This window comes from Carcharodon carcharias, chromosome 1, assembly GCF_017639515.1.
Source record: "Carcharodon carcharias isolate sCarCar2 chromosome 1, sCarCar2.pri, whole genome shotgun sequence".
Taxonomy (NCBI): Eukaryota; Metazoa; Chordata; class Chondrichthyes; order Lamniformes; family Lamnidae; genus Carcharodon; species Carcharodon carcharias.
In genome coordinates, this window is record NC_054467.1 from 42,518,932 (window position 1) to 42,543,786 (window position 24,855).

A 24,855-nucleotide genomic window follows, 5' to 3' on the forward strand; every position below is an offset into this window, starting at 1 on the left:
CTAGAGGGAGGGATCTTCAATTCGTCCTTCACAGTGAAAATCAGTTCAGGGGGTAGAAGTTATCTGGCTGGAAAAGGAAAAATGAGCTGAGAATAGCTTTGGACTGGTTCCTGGAGAATGAACTGTCTACTTAAGGCACAGAACGGAGGGAGAATTTCAGTCATTGCAAAAATTAAATTGGGGATCTTTTCAGTAGTTTAGCATACAAGTTGCCTACTGAAACAATGTTTAGCTGATGTGTTTTTAGTTTGTTACAGTAAAAATCTTAAAACATGGAATCATGTCATGTGATCATTTCAGTCATTCACTGGAAGTTTGAATTTCTTTTTAAAAGTTATCAAGGATGGTAACAATATTAGTCCCAAACTCTACTGATAGAACTGGTGTAAAATATTTTTTAACAACTCAATTTTGTTTCCAGTTTACCTTCTCTAGCTCTGTCCTGGTCCTGTCAAAATTAGAAGTTTTCTCATTTATTACTTTAGGCTTTATCTTATGTCTCTCTCAATCATTATCTTAGCATAATTCTTATGATGTTGTGGTCACTATTAACAGATGTTCCCCAATGCTTCTCTCACTTATCTGTTCTGGTTCACTTCCCATTATGAGATCCAATGACAATTTCTCTCGTTTGGCTTCTTACATACCAGGTTTAAAAAAAAAGTGTTGAACATACAGTAAAATTTCCACTCACTTTTTCCTAACTCTTGCCAGTTTATCAAGTGGTAGTTGACACCTCCCATAATTAGTGATGCGACAATTTTTTGGCAGTTGCTGATGATCTTCTGAGGTGGCCAAGAAGGGGGTCTTGCTCAAGTTATCATCTTGGTAAAGGAAATGAAGCCTGAGCTCGGAACAGCTGCCTGAAGGCTTGTTAAGGAGTTGGCTGCCATTGAAAATGCCCATTAGTGCTCATTAAGGAGGCTGTACAGCATTTTGGTGGCTAACACTAATGCACTCTGCTAACAGCAATCAGTAGTTTGGGAGTAAACAAGATGTTGATTTGGATTTTGCATGCTACTGAAAAGGATACTCACTATTTCATGTTCATTGCTGCCAAAGCTGTGAAGAAGATCTGGGAACACGTCTGGAGACTGTGACACTTTGTCAAGACTTCAACATCCGAGCAAATTTGCAAATTTTGAGGATTTCACCTAAAAGGAATAAGTGCTTTTCTACTCCAACTTGCTGAACATCTTACAGGAATCACTAGCAGTACTGGGCATTTTGCTAGAGATCCCTCCCCCTTAGTCTAGGCAAGTAATGGGAGGGCATGAGGCCAGACAAAGCTACATCAGCTGCTGCACGGGGGGGAAACAGGAAGATGAGGTGGCATCCTTTCTCCCTACAGGCACAGGAAAATTCTCTTCTGCCAGAAGTTCCAGTGCCGAAACTGTGTTCCGTCTCCCTTGATCCCTGGACTATCATAAAATGCCAGCTAGAACATTCCACATCATTTATGCAAGGGGTTGCTAGATACCACATATATTACTCCATGAAAATTTCCCACTACATCTGGCTCCTTGCTATGAATTATTGCCTGGAGGTCCCTGGAGAGGAAAAAGCTGGAATCAGATATAATGGTATTACAGTTGAATAAAGGCAACTACAGAGGCACGAGGGAGGAACTGGCCAGAAGTGACTGGGAGATGAGCCTAGCAGGAAAGACAGTGGAACAACAATGGCAGGAGTTTCTGGGAGTAATTTGGGAGGCACAGCAAAAATTCATCCCTAGGAAGAAGAAGCATACTAAAGGGAGGACGAGGCAACCATGGCTCACAAGGGAAGGTAGGGACAGCATAAAAGCTAAAGAGAAAGCAGACAATGCGGCAAAGAGCAATGGGAAACCAGGGGATTGGGAAGCCTACAAAGACCAACAGAGGACAACTAAAAAAGAAATAAGGAGGGAGAAGATTAAATATGAGGGTAAACTAGCCAGTAATATAAAAGAAGATTGCAAGTTATTTTTTTAAGATTTATAAAGGGTAAGACAGGCTCAAAAGTGGACATTGGACCGCCAGAAAATGCGCTGGAGAAGTAGTAGTGGGGAACAAAGAAATGGCAGAGGAACTGAATAGGTAGTCCGCGTCAGTCTTCACAATGGAAGACACGAGTGACATCCCCAAAGTTCAAGAGAGTCGGGGGGCAGAGGTGAGTATGGTGGCCATTACCAAGGAGAAGGTGCTAGGAAAACTGAAAGGTCTGAAGGTGGATAAATCACCTGGACCCAATGGATTACACCCCAGAGTTCTGAAGGAGATAGCTGAAGAGATAGTGGAGGCATTAGTGGTGATCTTTCAGGAATCACTGGAGTCAGGGAGGGTCCCAGAGGACTGGAAAATTGCTAATGTAACCCCCCCGTTTAAGAAGGGAATAAGGCAAAAGACAGGAAATTATAGGCCAATTAGCCTGACCTCGGTCGTTGGTAAGATTTTAGAGACCATTATTAAGGCTAAGATTTCAGAATACTTGGAAATGCATGGTAAAATAGGGTAAAGTTAGCATGGTTTCATCAAGGGGAGGTCATGCCTGACAAATCTGTTAGAATTCTTTGAGGAGGTAATGAGTAGGTTAGACAAAGGAGAGCCAATGGATGTTATCTACTTGGACTTCCAGGCCTTTGAAAAGGTGCTGCACAGGAGGCTGCTCAGTAAGCTAAGAGCCCATAGTGTTAGAGGCAAGATACTAGCATGGATAGAAGAGTGGCTGTCTGGCATGAGGCAGAGAGGGGGTCTTCTCAGGATGGCGGCCGGTGACTAGTGGAGTTCCAAAGGGGTCAGTGTTGGGACCACAACTTTTTACTTTATACATTAATGATCTAGATGAAGGAACTGAAGGCATCCTGGCTAAGTTTTCAGATGATACAAAGATAGGTGGAGGGACAGGTAGGATTGAGGAGGCGGCAAGGCTGCAGAAGGATTTGGACAGGTTAGGAGAATGGGCAAAGAAGTGGCAGATGGAATACAACGTGGGGAAGTGTGAGGTCATGCACTTTGGTAGGAAGAATAGAGGCATAGACTACTTTCTAAATGGGGAGAGAATTCAGAAATCTGGAGTGCAAAGGGACTTGGTAGTCCTAGTCCAGGGTTCTCTTAAGGTTAACTTGCAGGTTGAGTCAGTAGTTAGGAAGGCAAATGCAATGTTGGCACTTATTTTGAGAGGACTAGAATATAAAAGCAGGGATGTGCTGCTGAGGCTTTATAAGGCTCTGGTCAGACCACATTTAGAATATTGTGAGCAATTCTGGGCCCCGTATCTCAGGAAGGATGTATTGGCCCTGGAGAGGGTCCAGAGGAGGTTCACAAGAATGATCCCAGGAATGAAAGGCTTAACATATGAGGAACGTTTGAGGACCCTGGGTCTATACTCGATGGAGTTTAGAAGGATGAGGGGGGATCTGATTGAAACTTACAGAATACTGAAAGGCCTGGATCGAGTGGACGTGGGGAAGATGTTTCCATTAGTAGGAGAGACTAGGACCCGAGGGCACAGCCTCATTATAAAGAGAAGACCTTTTAGAACAGAGATGAGGAGAAACCTCTTTAGCCAGAGAGTGGTGAATCTATGGAATTCATTGCCACAGAAGACTGTGGAGGCAAGGTCATTGAGTGTATTTAAGATCGAGATCGATAGGTTCTTGATTGGTAAGGGGATCAAAGGTCATGGGGAGAAGGCAGGAGAATGGGGTTGAGAAACTTATCAGCCATGATTGAATGGCAGAGCAGACTCAATGGGCCAAATGGCTTAATTTCTGCTCTTATGTCTTATGTATTGTTTCAGATGCAATGCAGTTTTTTGATCTAACATCTCTAAGCAAGTTCAAATTATGATAATCAGCAATTAAGACCAAAGTTGTGCACTAAATTCAGACTTTCAAACAGATGTGTCTTATTAGCATAGCACTCATTCATCACCCGTTCTCATTTTATAGATTTGCTTACATATTTCTCCTCTTTCCCTTTACAACTAGGTGGTCAATCCCTTCTTAGCCTTAATGTCTATTCATACGAATCCGTTTCAATCTTAACGTACATTCTTTTTACAACTTTCATATTATCTGTAATAAAACATCTATCTTCTTCCCTTTTCTATCCATACTAAGTACATTGTATCTTGCAATATTTAACTGACAGTCCTATTATTTATGTAACCATGTTTCAGTTACCCCCTACTATATCTAGTTTCTTGTCATGAATTACTGCCCACAGGTCCCGTTTTATTTCCTAAGTTGTGCACATTACTGTATGGGATTCAATGTTCCGCTCATTTTATTTTTAATGATCATTTTATAATTAGGATCTGTAACTGTACCTGTTTTTTGACCATTTGTGTTACTCTTATTCCTTACTTTGATCTGACCATTATTGTCATCTTCTATTTCTTTTGTCTTTAGGCATATTTTATTTTCACCAGATCCCTCCCCAAGTCTTACTCGTTTAAAGTCTTATCCACTGCTCTATTTATCCTGCCTGCTAGGACTCTGGAACCTTGCTGGTTTAGGTGGAACCAATCTCAGTGGCACAGATCCTTCGCATCCCAGTATTGGTGCGCCATTAAATTTTTCAGCCACACATTCACCTTCCTGATCTGTCTATCCCTATATTGTTATGACTGCTAGATTTTATAATATGGCTATGTTTTAAACAATCTCTTTTAAGGCAAAATGGAATGCTTCGGAATGGTGAATGGTGTGAAGTTGTACTAATTCTGCTTGTAAACAAACCCAATGGGACCAGCTTATCATGGAGACAGAAATCCGAATTGAAACTTATTCAAAGCCAAAGGCGAGCATTAACACCTGGACACAAAAAAAAAGGCAACTGGCCTTATTGCTGCAGACTCTGAGGCGGATTTTTGTGGAATTGGAAAGATTTTGCGGACCTTTAAAAATGGTGTATGGGACCTGGAAGCAGAAGTCTTGGCCCCATTCCTGGACAAAATCATTTGCCGGGGGGAGAAAGGGGGAAGGTTTGCACAAGTTTGAATCATCATATCTGGTGGCTCAGTTAAAATTAGTGGACAGCTAATGCAATTTTCGCTCTGCAAGTGCCTTAACCTGCGGCGCAGAAGTCACAAATTTATGGTGGTGTCATGAAAGCTTATGAAAGCCTCCTAAAAATGTGCTTTTCCCTTGTCCAGAGTTCTGCAATGTTAAATTTTGAACACAAAAGCCTTGTTCAGAGATAAAAACTGCTGCCAGATTACAAGGGTGGGGGTGTGTGTTGTGAAAGTCAAGGGCCTCTCAGGAGTATTCCTCGCCTCAGGCAGATAAGAGGGAGATGGTAGACTACCAGGCTCGCTAAGTGCTGAGTGGGTACCAAACCCCATGCCCTGTCTGTTGCACTCAGGGTTACCATGGCCCTCAATTTCTAGCTCCTTCCAGGAATTGGCCACTAACCTCTAAGGCATCTCTCAATCAGCTCACCAGTGCATCACCGACTTATTCTTTGCTCAGGTGGGGAAACACTTCAACTTTCCCACAGATGTGGCATCGCAGGCAGAGAGGGCAACGGCCTTTGCCTCCATAGTCAGCTTCCCACAAATTGAAGGAGTGGTAGACGGTACCATTCGCTGTATGGGCACAAATGCAGCAGCCGGAGATATTTTTGAACAGAAAATTATTCCACTCCATCAACATGCAGGTTGCATGTAAACATAGAAAAGTTATGACAAGAAGAGGCCATTCAGTCCATCACGTCTGTGCTGGCTGAAAAATAATAAAAACCTAGTTGCCCGTTCTAATCCCATCTTCCAGCACCCGGTCCATAGCCTTGCAGGTTACAGCATTTTAGGTGCAGATCCAGGTAACTTTTAAGTGAGCTGAGGGTTTCGGCCTCCACCACCAAACCAAGTAGCAAATTCCAAAAACCCACCACCCTCTGGGTGAAGATGTTTTTCCTCATGTCCCCTCTAATCCTTCCATCAATCACCTTAAATCTGTGCCCCCTGGTAACTGATCTCTTCACTAAGGGAAACAAAGCATCCCTGTCTACAATATCTAGGTCCCTCATTATCTTGTACACCTCAATCAGGTCACTCCTCAGTTCCAAGGAAAACAACCCCAGCCTATCCAATCTTTCCTCATAGCTGCAATAAATAATAAATAAGAACCATAATAAAGCCTTCCTGCATGTAAGTGCACGTTTCCCAAGACTCTTATTCTGAAGCAGTCATGCTTATAGCAACTTTTCCAGCCACGACCCCAGGTCTGTGATTGGCTTCTGGTGTCAAAGGGTACCTATTAAGGAGGCGAGGTGCTATCGAGGCCACCAGAAATGGGGCCCAATGTTGCTACAACAGCTACTTGCAGATGAGGATCGTCATCAAGCAGGCTATTGGCCTGTTGAAGATATGGTTCAGGTGCCTTGACCTCTTTGGAGGAGCACTCCTGTGCTTGCCAACAAGGACGTTGAGAATAATTTGCTGCATGCGCCATAATATGGAGGAGCATTTATGGAGGGGCCAGAGGGCCGCGAAAGAGCTACACTGTCAGAGGAGGCCAGCCTTATTATGCAACCATTGGAGACCTACCTGAGACCACAGGCTCTGCATTTCTGCAGCTGTCACTGAAGGACGTACCGTAGACAAGGGGTCTGGCGGAGGGGCTGGGGAAGCAGTGGAAGATGAAAATGCCTAAATGTTCTGGGAACCCTCATCTTGTTCTCCAACCTCCATTGCCCTGTGTTAGCTTTCAGGTGAGTTAGATGGGGCTGGCTGCTGGGGAAAGCTGGCATGCCTACCAGCCACTATTGTGCCACCAGCACAAATGTCCTGTTGTGGGCATGCAGCTCCTTGCGTACTCTATGGAGATCAGTGCTTATGCTCTGAACAGCCTGCTACAGGCAACTGAGTGAGCCTTGAACCCATTTCAGGATGTCACACCGCTCTTGCATGCGCTTGATGTGATGATGCATGTGGCTGAGACACTGGCCATTTTCTCCTGGATTAAGCTCAGGGGCAGAAATTTTAGGTTGGCGGGCGCGATTGGCGGGGGAACAGACCGCTGACCACGATTTTACGTTGAAATGTGAACTGCACACCAAAAAGCTCAATGCTGCTGAGGTGGGGGCAGAAAGAGGGCAGGTGCTGACAACAACGCAGACAAGGGCCAGCGCTGAGAGAAAGCTCCCTGAAGGCAGACAGCTGCCTCAGAGAGCTGCAGACCCAAAATTCCTCAAATAAAGTTTTGAAAAGCAGAAAAAAAAATGTCCAAGCATCCCAATCAGGTACCTGAAAATATACATGATAAAAATGCTGCCCAATGATTTTTATTTTTGTTTTATTTCATCATGGACACCTCATCCCACCCTTGGATAAGGCTTCATGAAAAATGTAAAGGCCACTCAGCTGATTCACCCTTTTGCCAACTGTAAGGTTGGATAGGCAACATAAAATTATAGTCAATTATGCCATTAATGACCTCAACTGGCCTCTTAATTGTCAGCAGACATGCTTCCAACTTTTGCATGCACCCACTGAACAAAATATTACACGAGTGCAGGATAACATTGGGATGCTTGCTTGACGTCATCTCATGCGATTTCACACCAGATCAGGTCAGGCGTGTGCCTGCCCGGTCAGCGTAAAATTCTGCCCATGCTATTGAGCCTCAGATTCCTCCATTCGAAGTGCATGAACTCTCACTGTCTTGGGGAACTCCACCAGATGTCTGCACATCAGCTGCTTCAGCTCCAAGTACTGTGCCCCGTAAGGTGACTCCTGAGACCCTACCTCAATGCCTACTGAATCATCTTCATAACTGCCCTTCCTCCTCAGGGGGCGACTGTGGCCTTCATGTGCCATTGACTAAACACATGCTACTTCCCTTCAATGTGCTGGCATCCTGAAGTGCAGGCTGGTGAGATACAATGCTGTTTTCCTTGGGTGTCTCTTCCTTCCCCTGATGCCCAAAGGATAAGCCAGCCTGGTACGATGGGAAGAGTGAGAAAAAAAAGAGGGTGTTGGACATGAGCTGAAGGGATCGTTCTACACAAAAGGAGATAATTAGAATAAGGCCTGGGCATTTTGAAAGCACCCGCAGATCGAGGCCAGTACCTTCAACCATTTTAGCGGAACCCTTATACAACCCACCCTTCACACTGCCCCTCAAACCAGCTTCCCAATTGTCTCAGTGCACTAACAACATCACCTCCACCACTGACACCATGATCACAAGACACCACCTTTGGCACCTGCATGGACCATTCACCATCTCTGAAAACGATTTAGAACAGAACATTTGCAATCTCCATTGCTGTCTCAACACAGCAAGTCACCCTTAGCTGTACCAACCCACTCCAGTCCAGGCCATCTCTCTGGTGTTGTGAACCCTCTTTGCTTGCAAGTGCGAAACAAAGGGCGATGTAAGCCCATTCTATCCTGCATCCAGGGCCGAAGCTCATCAATGTGGTGGTGGATCTCAATGGGCGTTCACATATCACCCCATTACTCCTTGGGCTTAGTTGAGCACCTTCGCCACACTACCCTTATAACATGGAAAAATGCATGTGCTAAGTGTGCCCTAGTTGGTGCAGCATTCAACTGTCACCCATCACAGGGACATGTGTGTGCTTGTACCAAATAACTCATCTTGCCGGAGTCCAAAAGGTCATGGAACCAGTTGCGGCAGTGGATCCATGAATAATAGTATTCCCCTGTTCTGTCCAGCATGGATGCAATCACCTGCCAAGCTCACTTTGTTACACTGTCCATTCTATTATGCTCAAAGTGAAGGTTGATTGGAGAGGACTTGGTTTTAAAGGACACTGGAAGATTTACTTGGCAAAGCAGGGAGGAGATGGACTTTAAACTTCACTCCTCCTTTCTCTGGGATAGAGAATGTCCCTTCCTATACCTGAATCTCCAGGTCCTGGTCATAGAACCAGGGTGTCATCTCTCCCACACCTGTCTTCTGCTATGATATGCTGGTATGACAATGAAGAAAGTACACGAGCAAGTAAGGTTTCTTGCTTCATTCAACGCAACACAACCTGCATCCATTCAAATGCAGGAACCTGATTATCAAGTTATGCATAGACTGATGTTGCGGCGGGGGTGGGGGCAGTGTGACTTCTGCATGGCTCAGCATTTGTTCTTGTCACATCAACATGGCACGGCTTGTTCCCGAGTGCACATGCCTCTGCTGGCCTGCTCCCTCAGTCACACTCGTCTGTGATGACAGTGTGCCGCTGTAAGGTTAAATGACAATGCAATTTCGTTGCCCACACCATGATAATTGGTTGGTGAAAGGTAAGGGGAAGTGCGTGCAGCGTAAAAATCAGCTCCTGAGGCATTATGATAATCTCAGAGCGCAGTGTCAGGACCTGCTGAAGTTGCCACCATGCAGCCATTTCCATGGCTGGGTATTTGTGAAGTTTTGCCAGCATTAAATAAATGCTGCATGGTCCTTGATTAGACAAGCTCATAGTCAGCATTAAAGTCTATAGTTTCCTATGCAAGGCCCAAGATGGGCCAGCTCTTCCAGTGTAATTAACCAGTCGGCCAACAATTATTGTTCTTACTCACTTGTTTGCTGAAAGCCATCACCTCCCATGAATCAGCAACACTACAACAGTTTCGTCCTTCCCTACAACAGTTTCTTCCCTCCCAACGGGAACTGCGCCCAGGAAGGTCCTTTACATCGAGACCGAGATGTGATCTGTCCTCGTCATCAGGGCCCGCCTCCACTTCTGATCCACTTCCGGGGTAAGCAGGCCTGACTCCATCCTGTCCCTGCTAGAGTCAAAACCGTGCATTTCAAGGCACATTTTACTGAGGCGGGTCCAGCGAGTCTGAAAATTTCACAACTGCCTCAGTAGCCGATATCCAGTCCTCAGAGTCCACAGACCAAATGAGTTGGAGAGAGAGAACCCACAAAAGGTGCTACTTTGCCAAGTAGAAGAAAAGGACTGTTTTTAGGTTAATCACCAACCAAAGGGCTGATGTGGATGGAACCCAGGCTCGAAGAAGCAAAGATTGTGGAAAATTAGAGACCACGGACCAGACAGAACCTTACAATGGGGAGTCCATCCTATTATGCTCAGTCCATCCTATTATGCTCAAAGTGAATCTTGAGTTAAGAGAAGACTTGGTTTAAAAGGATGCTGGAAGGTTCACCTTGGCAAAGCAGAAAGAACTCTCTTTTAACACTGGGAGTAGATGGACTTCAAACTCCATGTCCAAGACGACCACGATATAAATGGCATTAAAATTTCCATTGTGTTAAGGAGTTCAAAGGCAGGGATACCATTTCTGTAGTTTAGTGTAATAGTTGCCTACTAGATAATGTCTAGTCGATGTTGGTCTTAGCTTGTTACAGTAAAAATCTTAAAACTTGAAATCGTGTTTTGTGAACCTTTTCGTAGGTCACTGCGAAATTCAAAACTCTTTTAAAAAGTTATTGGTCTTTACGGGGACTCTAACAATGTCAATTATATGATGGCCCACGAGCTTTCCTGGAGAGAAAAAAATACATATTGTATGTTGGGGTGATGGTCTCTTTAAAGACTAGGTTTCTTTGGAAAATGATTTCTTGTAAAAAGCAGGGAGAGGGCACATCTTCAGTTCCAATGCTGGAATATTGTCAGGCCCCATAGAGTTTGCAGTATCCAGTGCCTCCAGCCATTTCTTGATATCAAGTGAAGTGAATCAAATTGGCTGAAGACTGGCGTCTGTGATGCTCAGGACCTCTGCAGGAGGAAGAGAGTGATCATGGCTGAAGGTTGTAGCAAATGCTTCAGCCTTATCTTTTGCACAGATGTGCTGGGCTCTCCAATCATTGAGGATGGGGATATCTGTGGAGCCTCCTCCTCTAGTGAGTTGTTTAATTGTCCATCACCATTCATGCCTGATGTGGCAGGACTGCAGAGTTTAGATCTGATCTGTTGGTTGTGGAATCTCTTAGGTCTGTCTACTGCTTGCTGTTTGTCACACAAGGTTCACTATTAAAACCAGCTTGCTATTTCATTCTTTTAGTAAATACCTAGATTATTGGATTTCAAAAAAAATAAAAATGCTACTGGTCTCTACCAAGATCATAATAATTAGCATGTAGCATAGGTAGCAATCTCAATTTTAAATTTAGTTCCTAACTGATGTTTCCTTAACAGGAAGTCCATCCTTTTCTCCCCTATATCTTTGGCCCCAACATGGATCATCACAGCAGAATCTCTCCACTCCCTTTCCAAGATCCTCTCCAGCTGCTCAAAGACATCCTTTACCATTGAACCAGTTGGGACTGCAGAGAATGCTATCAATCCCTCGAATTATCAAATCCCCGAAAACAACCTTGTTGCTGCATAACTTATAACTTGTTTTTACATGCAAAACTGCTCTAATAGTATAGAAGACACTTCATGCAACTGCTTACTATATTGATTTTAAAAAATGTTACTCTTCCTATCCATGTAACATTCGACACATGTGGCCTGTCACATTAGTCCTTTCCTCAGAGAAAGTAAAATACAAAAACAGTTGTTATTGCTTACTTCATTCTTTAATTGAAGGTATTCTCACATACCAGATGACTGAGGTAATGCTGTTAATAGGTGTAACCAAAAAAACATATTTGGCTTGAAGTAGAGAATATTCCTGCTACAAATAGAATCATATTCGAGCATCACCTTAGTATTCTTTACTTCGTCTACATCTAGTCTTGGATGAAGTTCAATTTCCTCCAGATCTATTAAGGTGATCAAATCCATCTCCAACACATCCCAGTACAAACTCTGCACCCTTGCCATCAACTCTATCTCTCTCCCCAGCTACTGCCTCAGGCTAAACTAGAACTTCTGTTTGTGATTTTGGAATCCTCTTCAACCTTGACCTCACTGTCCCTCCATCATAAAGACTGCCCATGTCCAACCCTATTTTCAGTTTATCTGCTGCTAAAACTCTCCTTTAATCCTTTATCATTTCTAGATTTAACTATTCCGGTGTTTACCTGGCCAGCCTTCCATCCCACATCCTATGTACACTTCAGCTGATCTGCTGCCTGCATCAGGTACTGTTTCCTCATCACCCCAATCCCACAAATTTAAATTTCTCATCCATGCATTTGAATTCCTGAACGGTCACACATCTCTCTATTCTCGTCCAGTGCCCCCACTATCACTACCTCCAAACTCCCCATTCCTTTGACTCATTTGGGCATTTCTCTGCCATTTTGACTTACTATCAGCAACCATGCCTTTAATGATCTCATTCCCACACTTTGGAATGCACTCCCTAAGCCCTACCACCTTCCTTTTCCCCTTAAAGCCTGCTTACCTGATCACAATGGGTCCCTCCTGTTGACCTTTTGGTTTTTTTTGGCCCAGCATCCACTTTTGTTTTCCTAAACCTTCTGTCATATGCCTTGGGCCACTTTCTGAATTAAAGGCACAGTAAAAATGGAATCTGTTACGGTATAAACTCCCTCATTAGCTAGCCATTTATTTATTCCTATAATTTGACTTCCAATTCTCTTCAACTGGAGACTAATTTACACCTTTTACCTTGTTGCTAACTTCACTTTTCAACACTTCCAAACATACTGCATCCATTTCCAAAAGGCTCCTCTGTTGCTCCCTATACTTGTCTACCAATGTCTCTACATTGAAACCACAGCTCTCAAAAGACTAGTCACCATTCAATTACTGTACCTTCATCATTAAATAAACCTACCCAGAAATCTCACCATTTAATATCTCGCAATATAACCTCCCTTTAGCTCTAAATTATTCTTAAACTTGTACCACTCTTGCTCAGACTTTGTCACATTCTCTCTCTTGTACAACACACCCAATGCCTGAAATTTAGTTGTTACTTTTGTTTTTCATGTTAATCCTCTGCTCCTTCTTGCTGTCTTACCATCTTTCATAACTGTAATCCACAATTATAATACGTGTAGCTTGTGGTTAGGCTATCAAAGCAAAACACATATTAACCCCATAAACAAGGTGCAATGCAAGGTTTGTCATTATTTAGCACTAGGTTTGGCACAATAGGATTGTTGTATGCTCAAAGCTAATACAGTAAGAAAATAATTATCACATCACATTTTAGCCTAGAAATTTGATCATGCAGCACGAAACAGCCTCCTAAGTCTTGAATACGGCAGGTAGTACATGCTCAATATGAGCTGGGAGTGCACTACTTGCCAGATTAGTGTAAGCAACTCTACTGGCTTCAGAAGTGCTCAAAATTATCCTAAAAGCTGAAAATGTTATTTAACTTGCGGTCCTGTGCCTCTTGCAGGACCTATTTGCAAGTTTGGCATATCCAACACATGACTCATCACATGCAGAACTTGACTGGCAACAAGTGGTACTAAGCGGATGAAGGACCACACATCAGCGCCATTTAAAGGCACCATGCATCTGTGCTTTTCCAATTCTGGCCTCTTGAACATCCCAAATTTTAACTGCTTCCCCATCGGCACCCTATCTTTAGCTGCCAAACTCTGGAATTCCCTCCATCAATTTCTCTGCCTTTTCTTTCCTCCTTCAAGGTACTCCTTAAAAACCTGATCTAGCAGCAATTCCTTTGTTCAGCATTGTTTCTTTGCTTCCTAGTGGGGCCAAATCCCATCTTTCTTTTAAAACAAGCAGCATTTCATCTTCAAGTGGGAGCACAGACATCCAATACGTACCTGAAAGTTTTGACATAATTTGTTCAGTAGTGTTCATTTGCACTCATTTGACATCAACTACGCTCAAAAGCAATCGTTTAGCCATCATTTGATATTAATTACGCTCAAGAGCAATCATTTAGCTTTCATTTAAAATTGCAAGTAGTGTAAATGACATCAAGTGCCTCAAACTGCAGCACTCGAATATTTGCAATTAGCAAATCACTTATCTTAAGCATTCTGACACCAAAAATGATCAGAGTTTGTTCTCCATGTTTCTGAATTTCTTTAGCTTCAAACATCCTAAAGCTGAGTTAACTTTAGAAAAAGTAATCTCTGCTCTAATATGTTTTAATAAACAACTTTTGTATTTTTCATCATAACCTAAAACTAGTGTAGCAGACACCTGCTCCCCCTCATGCAGCAGTTTTCTTCTCCCCTACCACCTCCCCCCATCTTTACCCCGTAGCAATTTTCTTCTGCCTTCCATCCTATCCCCTTCTCCCCGGATTTCAGCAGTTTTCTCCCCGCGACCCCAACCCTACCTGCTTGCAGCAGTTTTCTTCTTCCCCCCCCCAATTCCCCCCTCCTCTCCTCCCGCCCTCTCCTCCCCTGCCCTCTGGAGAGCTCAGATTGCAGGGCTGGCTGGGACCAGAAGTGATGGTGAGGCTGGCTCCGCTACAATTTTCCAGCTGGTGTGGCCTCAGGAGCGGGTTGGGGAAGTTGAGTCGGGAGGGTGGTGGTGGGGGGAAAACGTGAAGAGAGTAGAGGCTTGGAGTTCAGTGGTGAGGCAAGAGGCCCGAAGTTCGGCGATGGGAGCCTGGGGACCCAACACTAGGAACAGACAGGAGGAAGGGGTGGGGAGGGACAGTGTAAGCCTCGGAGGCTGCATGGAGTACGGGTGTGGGGGTGGAGGGGGAGATGGTGTGGAGTGGGGCCTGCAGCCCCACTCCACAAGACTGGGGGTGGGACTGATGTAAGCCTGAGACTGGGGGACTGGGAATCACTGGGGTGGGGAGGCACCAGGAACTCCGAGATTCCCACGTCACAAGTTTTCTTCCCATGACAACAATTAACAAATAAATAAAATCAATTAAGAGCTGATGGGGAACAGGTGGTGCTCTCAAGCATATATCATGGAAAGAATTTTTGGACTAAATGCAAAAAGTGAATAAATTCAGATATTATTTCTGTAATTGATTTCCTTGCATTTTTCAATGCAGGTTGATCAGCACACTTGATGTCTTCGAACACACTCAATGCCATTGATCGCATTTGACGTCTAAGATGGCAAAATGTTGCTGACTGCACAAAGTACTCTTTCCAAATGGGAACATTTGATACCAAATGATCGCTGATCGTTTGAGCGCATTTGAATGCAAGAATGTCAGAATTTTCAGGTAAGGACATCCACTGAGTGCCATGAGTATCACAGGTAGCAATGGTTGCACACTTGAGTGATTCTAATCAGGAGCCAGTACAAATATTGTGCCACCCTGCCCATCTGTTTTTGGTATGATCGAATTTCTGGGCCTTTGAGCTACAGACTTAAACTATGTTCTACTTACGTCTTTCAACTACAAAAGCAGCCAAAGAACTGCTACAATTTTGGTGCTCAGGCAGGTTAGCAGTCAACTTGTTGAAAACATCTCTGCAGGCTATAGAAACAGCTTTGTAATATGAATTCCTTCCTTCTGTAAGAAGATATTTAAAAATATTTTATGGATATGCAAATCAAAACATAAGTAAGCCACATTTGTATGTTGTAGAAATGGAAAACTTTAAAATATGATCGTACAATAAGGTTACCTTGATAAATAAGTACAGCAGGAAAAATTACTCTAACATTAAAACATAACACCATATTGCATAGCAATTATCAAAGCAAAATGAATTAAGTTTAAGGAAAATATATTCCATAAATCATTGAAAACCACAGTTGTAGTTTGTACCCAGCTTAGTTTTTCATAGTGACCATCAAACAGGGGATCAAACCTGGTTTACCAAGAGCAGCACTGGGAGTACCTAAATAATTTAAGGTGCCATCCTGGAGAAGCTACACACAGGACAACATGTATGATAAACAGCAGAAGCAGCACATTATAGACAGAGACAAGTGATCTCTCAATCAATGGATCAAATCAAAGCTCTGCAGTCCTTACCATAGCCAATAATGAATAGTAGTGGGCAATTAAAAATCTAACAGGAGGAGAGGCGGCTCCATGAACATCCCCATCCTCATTAACGGCAAAGACCAGCAAGGGAGTGCAAAAGACAAGGCTGAAGGATTTTCAATCATCTTCAGCCAGAAATGCTAAGCGGATGATCCATCTCAACCTCCCCTTGAGGATCCCACTACAACAGATGCCGGGGGCTTGGCCTAAATAGCCAAGTGGTTATGGTACTGGGCTTGTAACCCCAAGATCAAGAATTCAAATCTCAAATTGGCAAACTATGAAACAATGTAACTTCATCTGAATAGGAACAGATGGAAACGTGTTTGTACTCGAAAGAGTTACAACAGATGCCAGCCTTCAATCAATTCAATTAACTCCACATAATATCAAGAAATGGAGGAATGCACAAATATAGCAAAGACTATTGGCCCTGACAACATCCCTGTTGTAGTATTGAAGACCAATGTTGGGGAACTTGCCAGGCCCCTAGCCAACCTGCTTCAGTACAGGTACAACACTGGCATCTACCTGACAAAGTGAAAAATTGCCCAGCCATATCCTGTCCACAAAAGCAGAACAAATCCAAAGTGGCGAATTACAGCCCTATTCAACTACTCGCAATCATCAGAAAGATATAATGGGTTGGCGACATTGCTATCAGATGGCACTTAGTCATGAATAACCTGCTCACCGATGCTCAATTTGAGTTCTACCATGACCACTCACCTGCAGACATTATTACAGGACAAACTTAAGCATAAACAGAAGAACTGAATTTCAGAGGTGAAGTGAGAGTGACTGCCCCTGAAGCCAAGGCAGCATTTAACGAAGTGTGGCATCAATCAGCCTTAGTAAAGTTGAAGTCAATGGGAATCAGGGGGAGACTCTCCACTGGCTCCAGTCACACCTAATATAATCAAAGATAGTTGTGTTGATGGACCCAATCATCTCAGTTCCAAGACTGCATTAGCTCTTCAGAGCAAGTCCTAGACCCAATCTTCTTAAGCTGCTTTATCCATAGCCTTCTCTCCACCAGATCAGAAATGGGGATGCTTGTTGATGAACACAGTAGTCAATTACATTCACAACTCCTCAGATAACTAAGCAGTCTGTGCCCTCAAGCAGTAAGACCAAGGTAACATTCAAACTTTTGTGGGTTAGTGCCAGTAGTATCACACACAAAAGCCAGGTAATTACCATCTTCACCAAGAGAGTCAAACCACCTCCCTTTGACATTCAACAGCATTACCATTGTTGAATACCCCATCACCATTTACCAAAAACATTATTGGATCAGCCACAAAGACTGTGGCTAAAATAGCAAGTCAGAGGCTTGGTATTTTGCAGCAAATGACAACTCCTGATTACCAAAGCCTGGCCAACATCTACAAGCTTGAAGTCAGGAGTGTGATGGAATAGTCTCCATTTGCCTGGACGAGTGCAGCTCCAATAACACTTAATCCAGGACATTTGATTAGTATCCCTTCCACCACCTTAAAAAATCACTCCCTTTGCCACCAGCACAACATGGCTGCAGTGCATACCATTTACGAGATGTACTGCAACAGGTCACCAAAGTTTCTTCAGCAAAGCCTTCCAGATCCGTGGCTTCTATCAATTGAAAGGGTAACCTTAGCCAGCGAGGGAGGGGCTGGGCGAGGGAGACGGAGGGAGAAGAGGGAGATGGGGGGGCCGAGAGGGAGGGGGAGAGGGAGATGGGGGAGGCCATGAGGGAGGGGGAGAGGGAGCTGGGGGAAGCCGCGAGGGAGAGGAGTGGACCGGGTGAGGGAGGGGGAAATTGAGAGGGGGGGGCGGCGGCGCTAGGGAGAGGGAAGGGGGAGAGGAGGAGGCTGGGAGAGGAGGGACCAGGTGAGGGAGGGGAACACTGGGGGGTGGGGTGGGGGTGCGAGGGAGGAGAGGGCTGGGTGAGAGAGGAGGGAGACAGCAGGGCCACGTCTCCCCCCTGCCATTACTCGTCAATAAGATCCCAAGGTACTTCAACTCCTCCAGTAAGGAAAGCTGTTCCCCCTTCACCTGGAAAGAATGACCCACTCTTTTCCGGCAGAGAATCATGGAGGTGCTGATCCGCATCACACTCGGCAGTGAAATGTTCAACTCCACGCAGAAGATCACAGTTGGATGAGGCAAGAAGCACAACATCTGCAAACAGTGGAGACATCACCCTCAAGCCCCCAAAAGGGATACTCTCCATACCTTGGCTGTGCCTTGATAGCTTGTCTATGAAAATCACGAACAGGAGTGGAGACAAGACATACCCTTGGCGCCCACCTTGAATGAATTCAACTTAATGTCGAGAATCTAGACACAACACTCGCTCTGCGAAGAGAGGAACCTGACAGCATGCAGAAGCAGCACCGGCACCTTATATTCCTACAGCACCACCCACAAAATATTCTGAGGAACGCAGTCGTATGCCTTCTCTAGTTCCACAAAATGACTGGATTAGCAAACTCCCACGAGCACTCAAATATCTGTGAGAGGGCAAAGAGCTGGTCCACTGTTCCACAACCAGGGCAGAATCCACACTGTTCCTCCTGAATCTGAAGTTCAATTAACAGAAAAAGTTTCCTCTCCAGCACTCTGGCATAAGCTTTCCCAGGGAGGCTGACGAGTGTGATTTCCTCTATAAATGGAACACGACCTCTGGTCCCCTTTCTCAAAAATGGAGACCACCACCTGTTTGCCACAATCCACCGGTACTGTCCCCGCAACAATGAAGGGGCATGTTAACCACAACACCCCAACATTGTCCAGCACCTTCAACATCTCTGGACAAATCTCATCCACCTCTGCTGCGTAACCCCAACAGAGGCCTTAACCACCACAGTGTTCTCAGCAACAGCAATATATACGATCTCACTGGAAGGTTCTGGCGCTGCCTCCTGTAAGGAGGTCACGTCCACTGGGTTGAGGAGTTCCTCAGGTGTTCTTTCCACCTCTCTGCGATCTCCCCAGTTGTGGTCATCATTTCCCCACCCTTGTTCAGAACAGCTTGGGCAACAACCGGCCAACCCCTCCTAAGGCCCCGAATGGTTTGTCCGAACAACTTTGATGCCGTCCAACAGTTAGTTTCCATGGCCTCTCCAAACTCCTCCCAAGCCCAAGCTTTCGCTTCAGAGATTGCTGCTGCTATAGCCCCCTGGCCTGCTGGTACCCTTCAATCGAATCTGGAGACCTATCCGCGAGATTGCCCAGAAGGCTTCCTTCATCGACCTGGCAGCCTCCCTTCACCACTGGTGTCCACCAGCGGGTCCTAGGGTTGCCGCCAAGACAGACACTGACCGCCTTCACACCATAGCTTTTTGCAGCCGCCTTAACGATTCAGGTCTTGAACATGGTCCATTCAGATTCACAGTCCTTAACCTCGCCGGGGATACAAGAGAAATTCTTCTGGAGATAGGAGCTGAAATAATTTCACACAGAAACGTCCACCAGACATTCCCTGGCGACCCTCACAGCATTTCTGGGCCTCCTGTGACTGTCCCACGTACTGCGTGCTGAATCCAGCTCACCACCAAGTGGTGATTAGTTGACAGCTCCGCTCCTCTCTTCACTCGAGTGTCCAGAACATACGGCATTAGGTCTGATAACACAACTATAAAGTCAATCATTGGCCTTTGACCCAAGATGCTCTGGTACCAGTTACACTTATGAGAATCCTTGTGTTTGAACATGGTGTCCGTTAAGGACAATTCATGACTAGCACAGACATCCAATAACAACTCACCACTCGGGTTCAGATCAGGGAAGCCATTCCTCCCAATCACCCCTCTCCGGGTATCCCCATCATTCCCCAGGTGAGCGTTGAAGTCTCCCAGTAAGACTACAGAGCCGGTAGTTGGCACCCTATCAAGCACCAATCCCACTGTCTCCAAGAAGACAGAGTATTCCGAGCTGCTGCTTGGTGCATAAACACAAACAGTCAAAGTTTTCCTCTCAGACCTGAAGCCTCATTGAGGTAAATATTCTTGTCCACTGGGATAAACTCCAACTGTGTGGTACCCAGCCAGGAGCTTGAGAATATCCTCACATCCACCTGGTGCCTCTCACGGGGGTACACTCCAGAATAGGAGGGGGACTACCCTCAATTGAGAGGTTTAGCTCCAGAGCCAATGCTGTGTGTGGAGATGAGACCAACTATATCTAGTCCGTACCTCTCCATCTCCTCCACGAGCTCTGGCTCCTTCCCCACCAGTGGTGGCAATGTCCCAAGAGCCAGTTTCCATTGCCAAGGTCTAGTCTGTCTTGATCTGTCCCACCCTCGCTCTGCCATACTGGCATTGCACCCTTTGCTTTGCAGGTGATGGGTCCATAAAGTGGTTCCATGAAGGCATTTTGGGCTAAGCCTGGCTGGGTTACATGGCAGCACAGCCACCTTGTGCTCGCCAGCGAATACCATCCTCAGGCCTGGCTCCAGGGATGGGTCCTGGTATCCCTGTTCCAGGTGAGGTTCTCTGTGTTATGTCTAGAACACTCATGGGCGTCTTTGGTGGATGTCAAATGATAGCTAAATGATTGCTTTCGAGTGCAATTGATTTTAAACGAATGCTGTTTAACACAAAAGATGTCAAAATTTGCGTATATGGAAGTGCAACATGTGCATGGGTACACCATCACCTGAAAGTTTCCCTCCAAGCCACACACAATCCTGACTTGGAAACATACTGTCATTCCTTCATTGTCACTGGGTCAAAATCGTGGAACTCCCTACTTAGCAACAGTTTGAGATTACTTTTACCACACACACTACAGTGCTTGAAGGTGACGGCTCACCATCAACTTCACGAGAGCAGCTAAGATGGGAGTAAATGTTGGCCTCGCCAGTGATGCTTACATTCCATGAACAAATAAAAACATTTTTAAAATTCTTTATCCCACCCCCATTCAAAGAAAAATTAGTGAGTTACTTTTAGACTGTGGGTACACAAACAATAGGTGTGACCACAGCTTACAGCAAAAGATAAAAGGATGTCTGCCAATAAAGTAGCTTGGGACAATTTGGCAAGCAATTTTCTTAATGCTTTTTCTCAAATAAGCTTAAACCTGATGTTCCAGCAGCTCTCCTAATAATTCTCTTGCGATTCTCTTTATATGCCGCCATTTCTGGCTCACAAACCTTCTGAAGTACTTCTCCAATTTAATCTCAACTATTTGCCGGACAGTGGGCTGGTTGGGGAGGTGGCAACAGCAGACCTAGCTCAGAGGACAAACTAGCAACTGGCCCAAAGTTTCTGCCAAATCTATTCTATAGCAGTGGCTAAAAGGAGTATAGCAGAAAAATGGACAATTTCTTTTGTGCATAAAAACTACTCAGCCTTGCTCCCACAGACTAGACAGTAGTCCACATTTTCTAATCTCTAGTACTATATATCAATATATTAACAGTTATTCCAATGGATCATCAGTATGAAAAAAATGACACCGCCATTTTTCTCAGAGGAACACTTATTCCAGCTTTCCTTTTGGGAGGTAGAAAAATGTTTTTCAAGGTGAATCTAATGTCAACAAGAGATCCTCTAGAAGCGATATTTCATTTTTAATGCTGTTCAGCTTTTCTTGACACAAAATGCTCCTCATTAGTAATTGATGTATGAATCCTAGGTTTCACTAGGCTGAAATTTACCAGCTTTCATTTCAAAACCCTCTTTATTTCAATAGTGCAACACACAATAATTAATACAGGGCCTACATTTTTTTTTGAAAAAAACATATTTAGTCTTATATCATGTTTTAATAGAACAACAAGATCTGCTCAAGTGATATTCAATCTGAACAATGAATGTTAATACTTGCTCACCATAACCTAACTTTGAAGGCTGGTTTCTTGAAGGCAGACTTGGCGTAGGCATTATCCTTCGCTCAGCAGGTATTGGAGGAGGACCTGAAGCTGAAAATAAACATTCAAATATCGGTGTGAACAATTATGCTCATCTTTGAAAATCAGTACTGCCATAACTATAAAGCAACATTTCCATGGTCTTTCAAATACAAGTTGTCTTTCTTACACCAGTGACAATCAACCGAGTGACTCACTGTGGGGAAGTAAATTTAAAGGACACATTTCCTTTAAGACACTACAAGAGGTAGATATTGTTGTGGCTTCTTTTCCCAGGTTCTACTTTCAATTTGTCTGTAAAGTTTTTATTCCGGTCTGATCTGCCAAAATGCATAAATGAAAAGCAAACTTTTATGAGAGAGAAAATATTTATGTTTTGCACAGGTAACTACAACAAAACCACCATCCTAACTGAGGAAAGTAATTATACTGTGCAGTGGAGGACTCATACTATCACAATACTCATGGTGCTGTAATGCACGAACGCTTTTTCCATTATTTCTATTAGCACAAGTTTCATTAAATAGTCAAAGCCTAAGTGCAAAAGTATACTCCAATGAGGATAAGAAAAAATACATTAGGACAAAAGTCACAGTTGCTGAAACAGATCAAATGTAGCAAAGGCTAAACAAGGCAACTTTTCCTCCTCTTCACCCCAGCTTCCAATTCACCCATGGTGTTATCCATGGGTGACAGCAGCCCTCTGTCAAAGTGCCCAATCATTGTTATGGGCAGAGAAAGTGAATGCTAGCAGGCAATTCAATCATAGATCAAAGCCAAACTTAATTCCCTTTCCTCAGCCTACCAATGCCTCCACTCAAGAATTTAATATAGATGACTTAGTAAACCTTATTAAACAATACAGATGACTTATTAAACACATCATCCTAGTCTGCATGGCTCGAAACATAATGGCTAGTGCATTTACTCGCTGAGCCATGAAGCTTGAAATATGCAAGCAATGACCACCAATGGGGACTGGGATTATACAGAAGTCAGGTGAGGATAACTAAAATATGCATTTAGTAATGGCAAGGAAGATTATAGCCAGTGATACTGTTACGACCCAGCAGTTGGTAAAGCTGAGTTACTTAAACATCCCAGAGGGAAACTTTAAACAACTGTCACAATCTATATTTGTATTTTTGTATGATTGAGGTGCAGCTATAAATTCAGGAATCAGACCATTAGTTCGAGAGGTTTTATATCAAAATACATGACATGTATTAACTTACACAATGTGTAAATACATACATATGGCTACAAATCATAACTTTTTACAAATTCCCAAACTAATCTCCATTAAGGCAATAGCAACCCATAGACTTTCAGCAGACACCAGGCAAAGCATTTTCACCTTACAAACTCACACACAAAAATGATACCTGTTATACCTAGCACAGCTCACTGAATGTAAATTCTCATTTGAACTCCACTTCTCCTAACAATAAAATCTCTTTCATAGTACCAACTTTATTAGTAATATAAATATATTACTTGGTCTCTGCTAGCCAGGTGCCAGATTTCACCTCACTTCTCGAATGCTCTATTCAAAAAAAATGCAAATGCACTCAACCTCTCTTACATCTCAAAACTAGTACATATCAAAGCACCTAGACTAGCTGGCTTTAATCCAATTAAGACACACCCACAGACTAAATCTCTATTTTAAAAGAAAAATAATTACCAATAATATTAATAGCTGCATGACATCCCTCTCCCTATTGAAAAATGAACCGTCAAGATTCTAAAAGACAGCTTCATTTTAATAACCCATCTTATGCTATCTCCTATACTTATTTCACCATTACATTACCAGATGCATGCATTAACATAACAATATATACACACAAAGCCTTGGTATCAACAGTAATCACTCCAGTTCAGTGCCCAAGGTTTTAAAAATGTCCGATTTTTCTTTAAGCCTCAAGCTCTTGATAACGCATCTGCGAACAGATATTTCTCTTCCAGCAATATGTATAACCTGTAGATTAAATGGTTGTAATAATAGACTCCATCTGAAAAGCCTCGTACTTTTGTCTTGAAATCTGTCCAAAAACTTCAAAGGTCTGTATAACCAATTATTTCTGATGAATGGTTTGCAATGTAAATTTCAAAATGCTGCAATGCAAACCCTCTTTCTCAATAACTGAATCTCTTTTCTGTTGTGCACTCAGTTTCTGTGAAAAATACCCTATCGGTTTTTCAATTCCAGTGTCGTCATCTTCTAACAGTACAGCCCCAATGCCTTTATTGCTTTCAAACTATTGACAGAGTTCTTTCACTACAGTATCCATTGAAACTTTTGTTTTAATAGTTCAGTCAGTGGGGCAACCACATGGTTAAAATTTGGTACAAATTTTCCAGTAAAATCCACTCATGCCCAGAAATCTCAAAACTTCTCATTTTGTTGTAGGCACTGGGAAATCCACAATAGCCTTGACTTTTGCATCTCTTGGAGCCACCTTACCATGTCCAATGGTATGTCCTAGATACACAACTTGCGCTTTTGCAAATTCACTTTTAGCCAAGTTCACCACCAAATTAGCTTCTTGTAGTCCAGTAAATAATTCTTCCAGATGCTGTAAATGCTCCTCCCATGTCTGACTGAAAATATTAAATCATCAATATAAACAGCACAATTGCTTAAACCTGCAATTACTTCGTTTGTCAGTCTTTGAAATGTCGCGGGTGTATTCTTCATACCAAATGGCATGGCTTTACACTGATGTAGTCCACTTGGTGTTACAAATGCTGATATCTCCTTTGCTCTCTCCAACAATGGTACCTCCCAATATCCTTTTAGCAAGTCAATCTTTGTGATAAATTTAGATTGTCCCACTTTCTCAATACAATCTTCCAACTGTGGTATGGGATATGAATCCGCTTCTGTCACCGCATTCACCTCTCGATAGTCCACACACAGTCTGTGTTCTCCATCTGGTTTCGGTACCAGTAAAATAGGCGAACTCCAGTTACTGCAACTAAACTCAACGATTACATTTTGAAGCATGAAATCAATTTCTTTTTGTACTTGTGATAACTTTGCCAGATTTAATCTATAAGGATGTTGCCTTATTGAAGATGATATTCCTATACATACGTCATGTATAGCTAAATGTGTCTTTCCCAACTTATTTCCACAAATAGGTTTGTGTGACTGCAATAGCTTTTCCAAATCATTTTAACACTTGCTTGGAAGGTAACTCAAT

The 24,855-nt window shown here is 43.5% G+C and overlaps 1 protein-coding gene across 1 annotated transcript in view; it reads right to left on the reverse strand.

Annotated features, from left to right (window-relative positions):
- Positions 1-24,855, reverse strand: part of adad1 (adenosine deaminase domain containing 1 (testis-specific)) — an 89,218-nt gene that overhangs the window by 51,357 nt on the left and 13,006 nt on the right. The window contains exons 4-7 of the mRNA XM_041175890.1: positions 21,665-21,694; positions 18,633-18,682; positions 18,387-18,411; positions 15,178-15,300 (exon numbers count right to left, since the gene is read on the reverse strand). Coding sequence (XP_041031824.1) covers positions 15,178-15,300; positions 18,387-18,411; positions 18,633-18,682; positions 21,665-21,694 — 228 coding nt within the window. The remainder of the gene's footprint in view (positions 1-15,177; positions 15,301-18,386; positions 18,412-18,632; positions 18,683-21,664; positions 21,695-24,855) is intronic.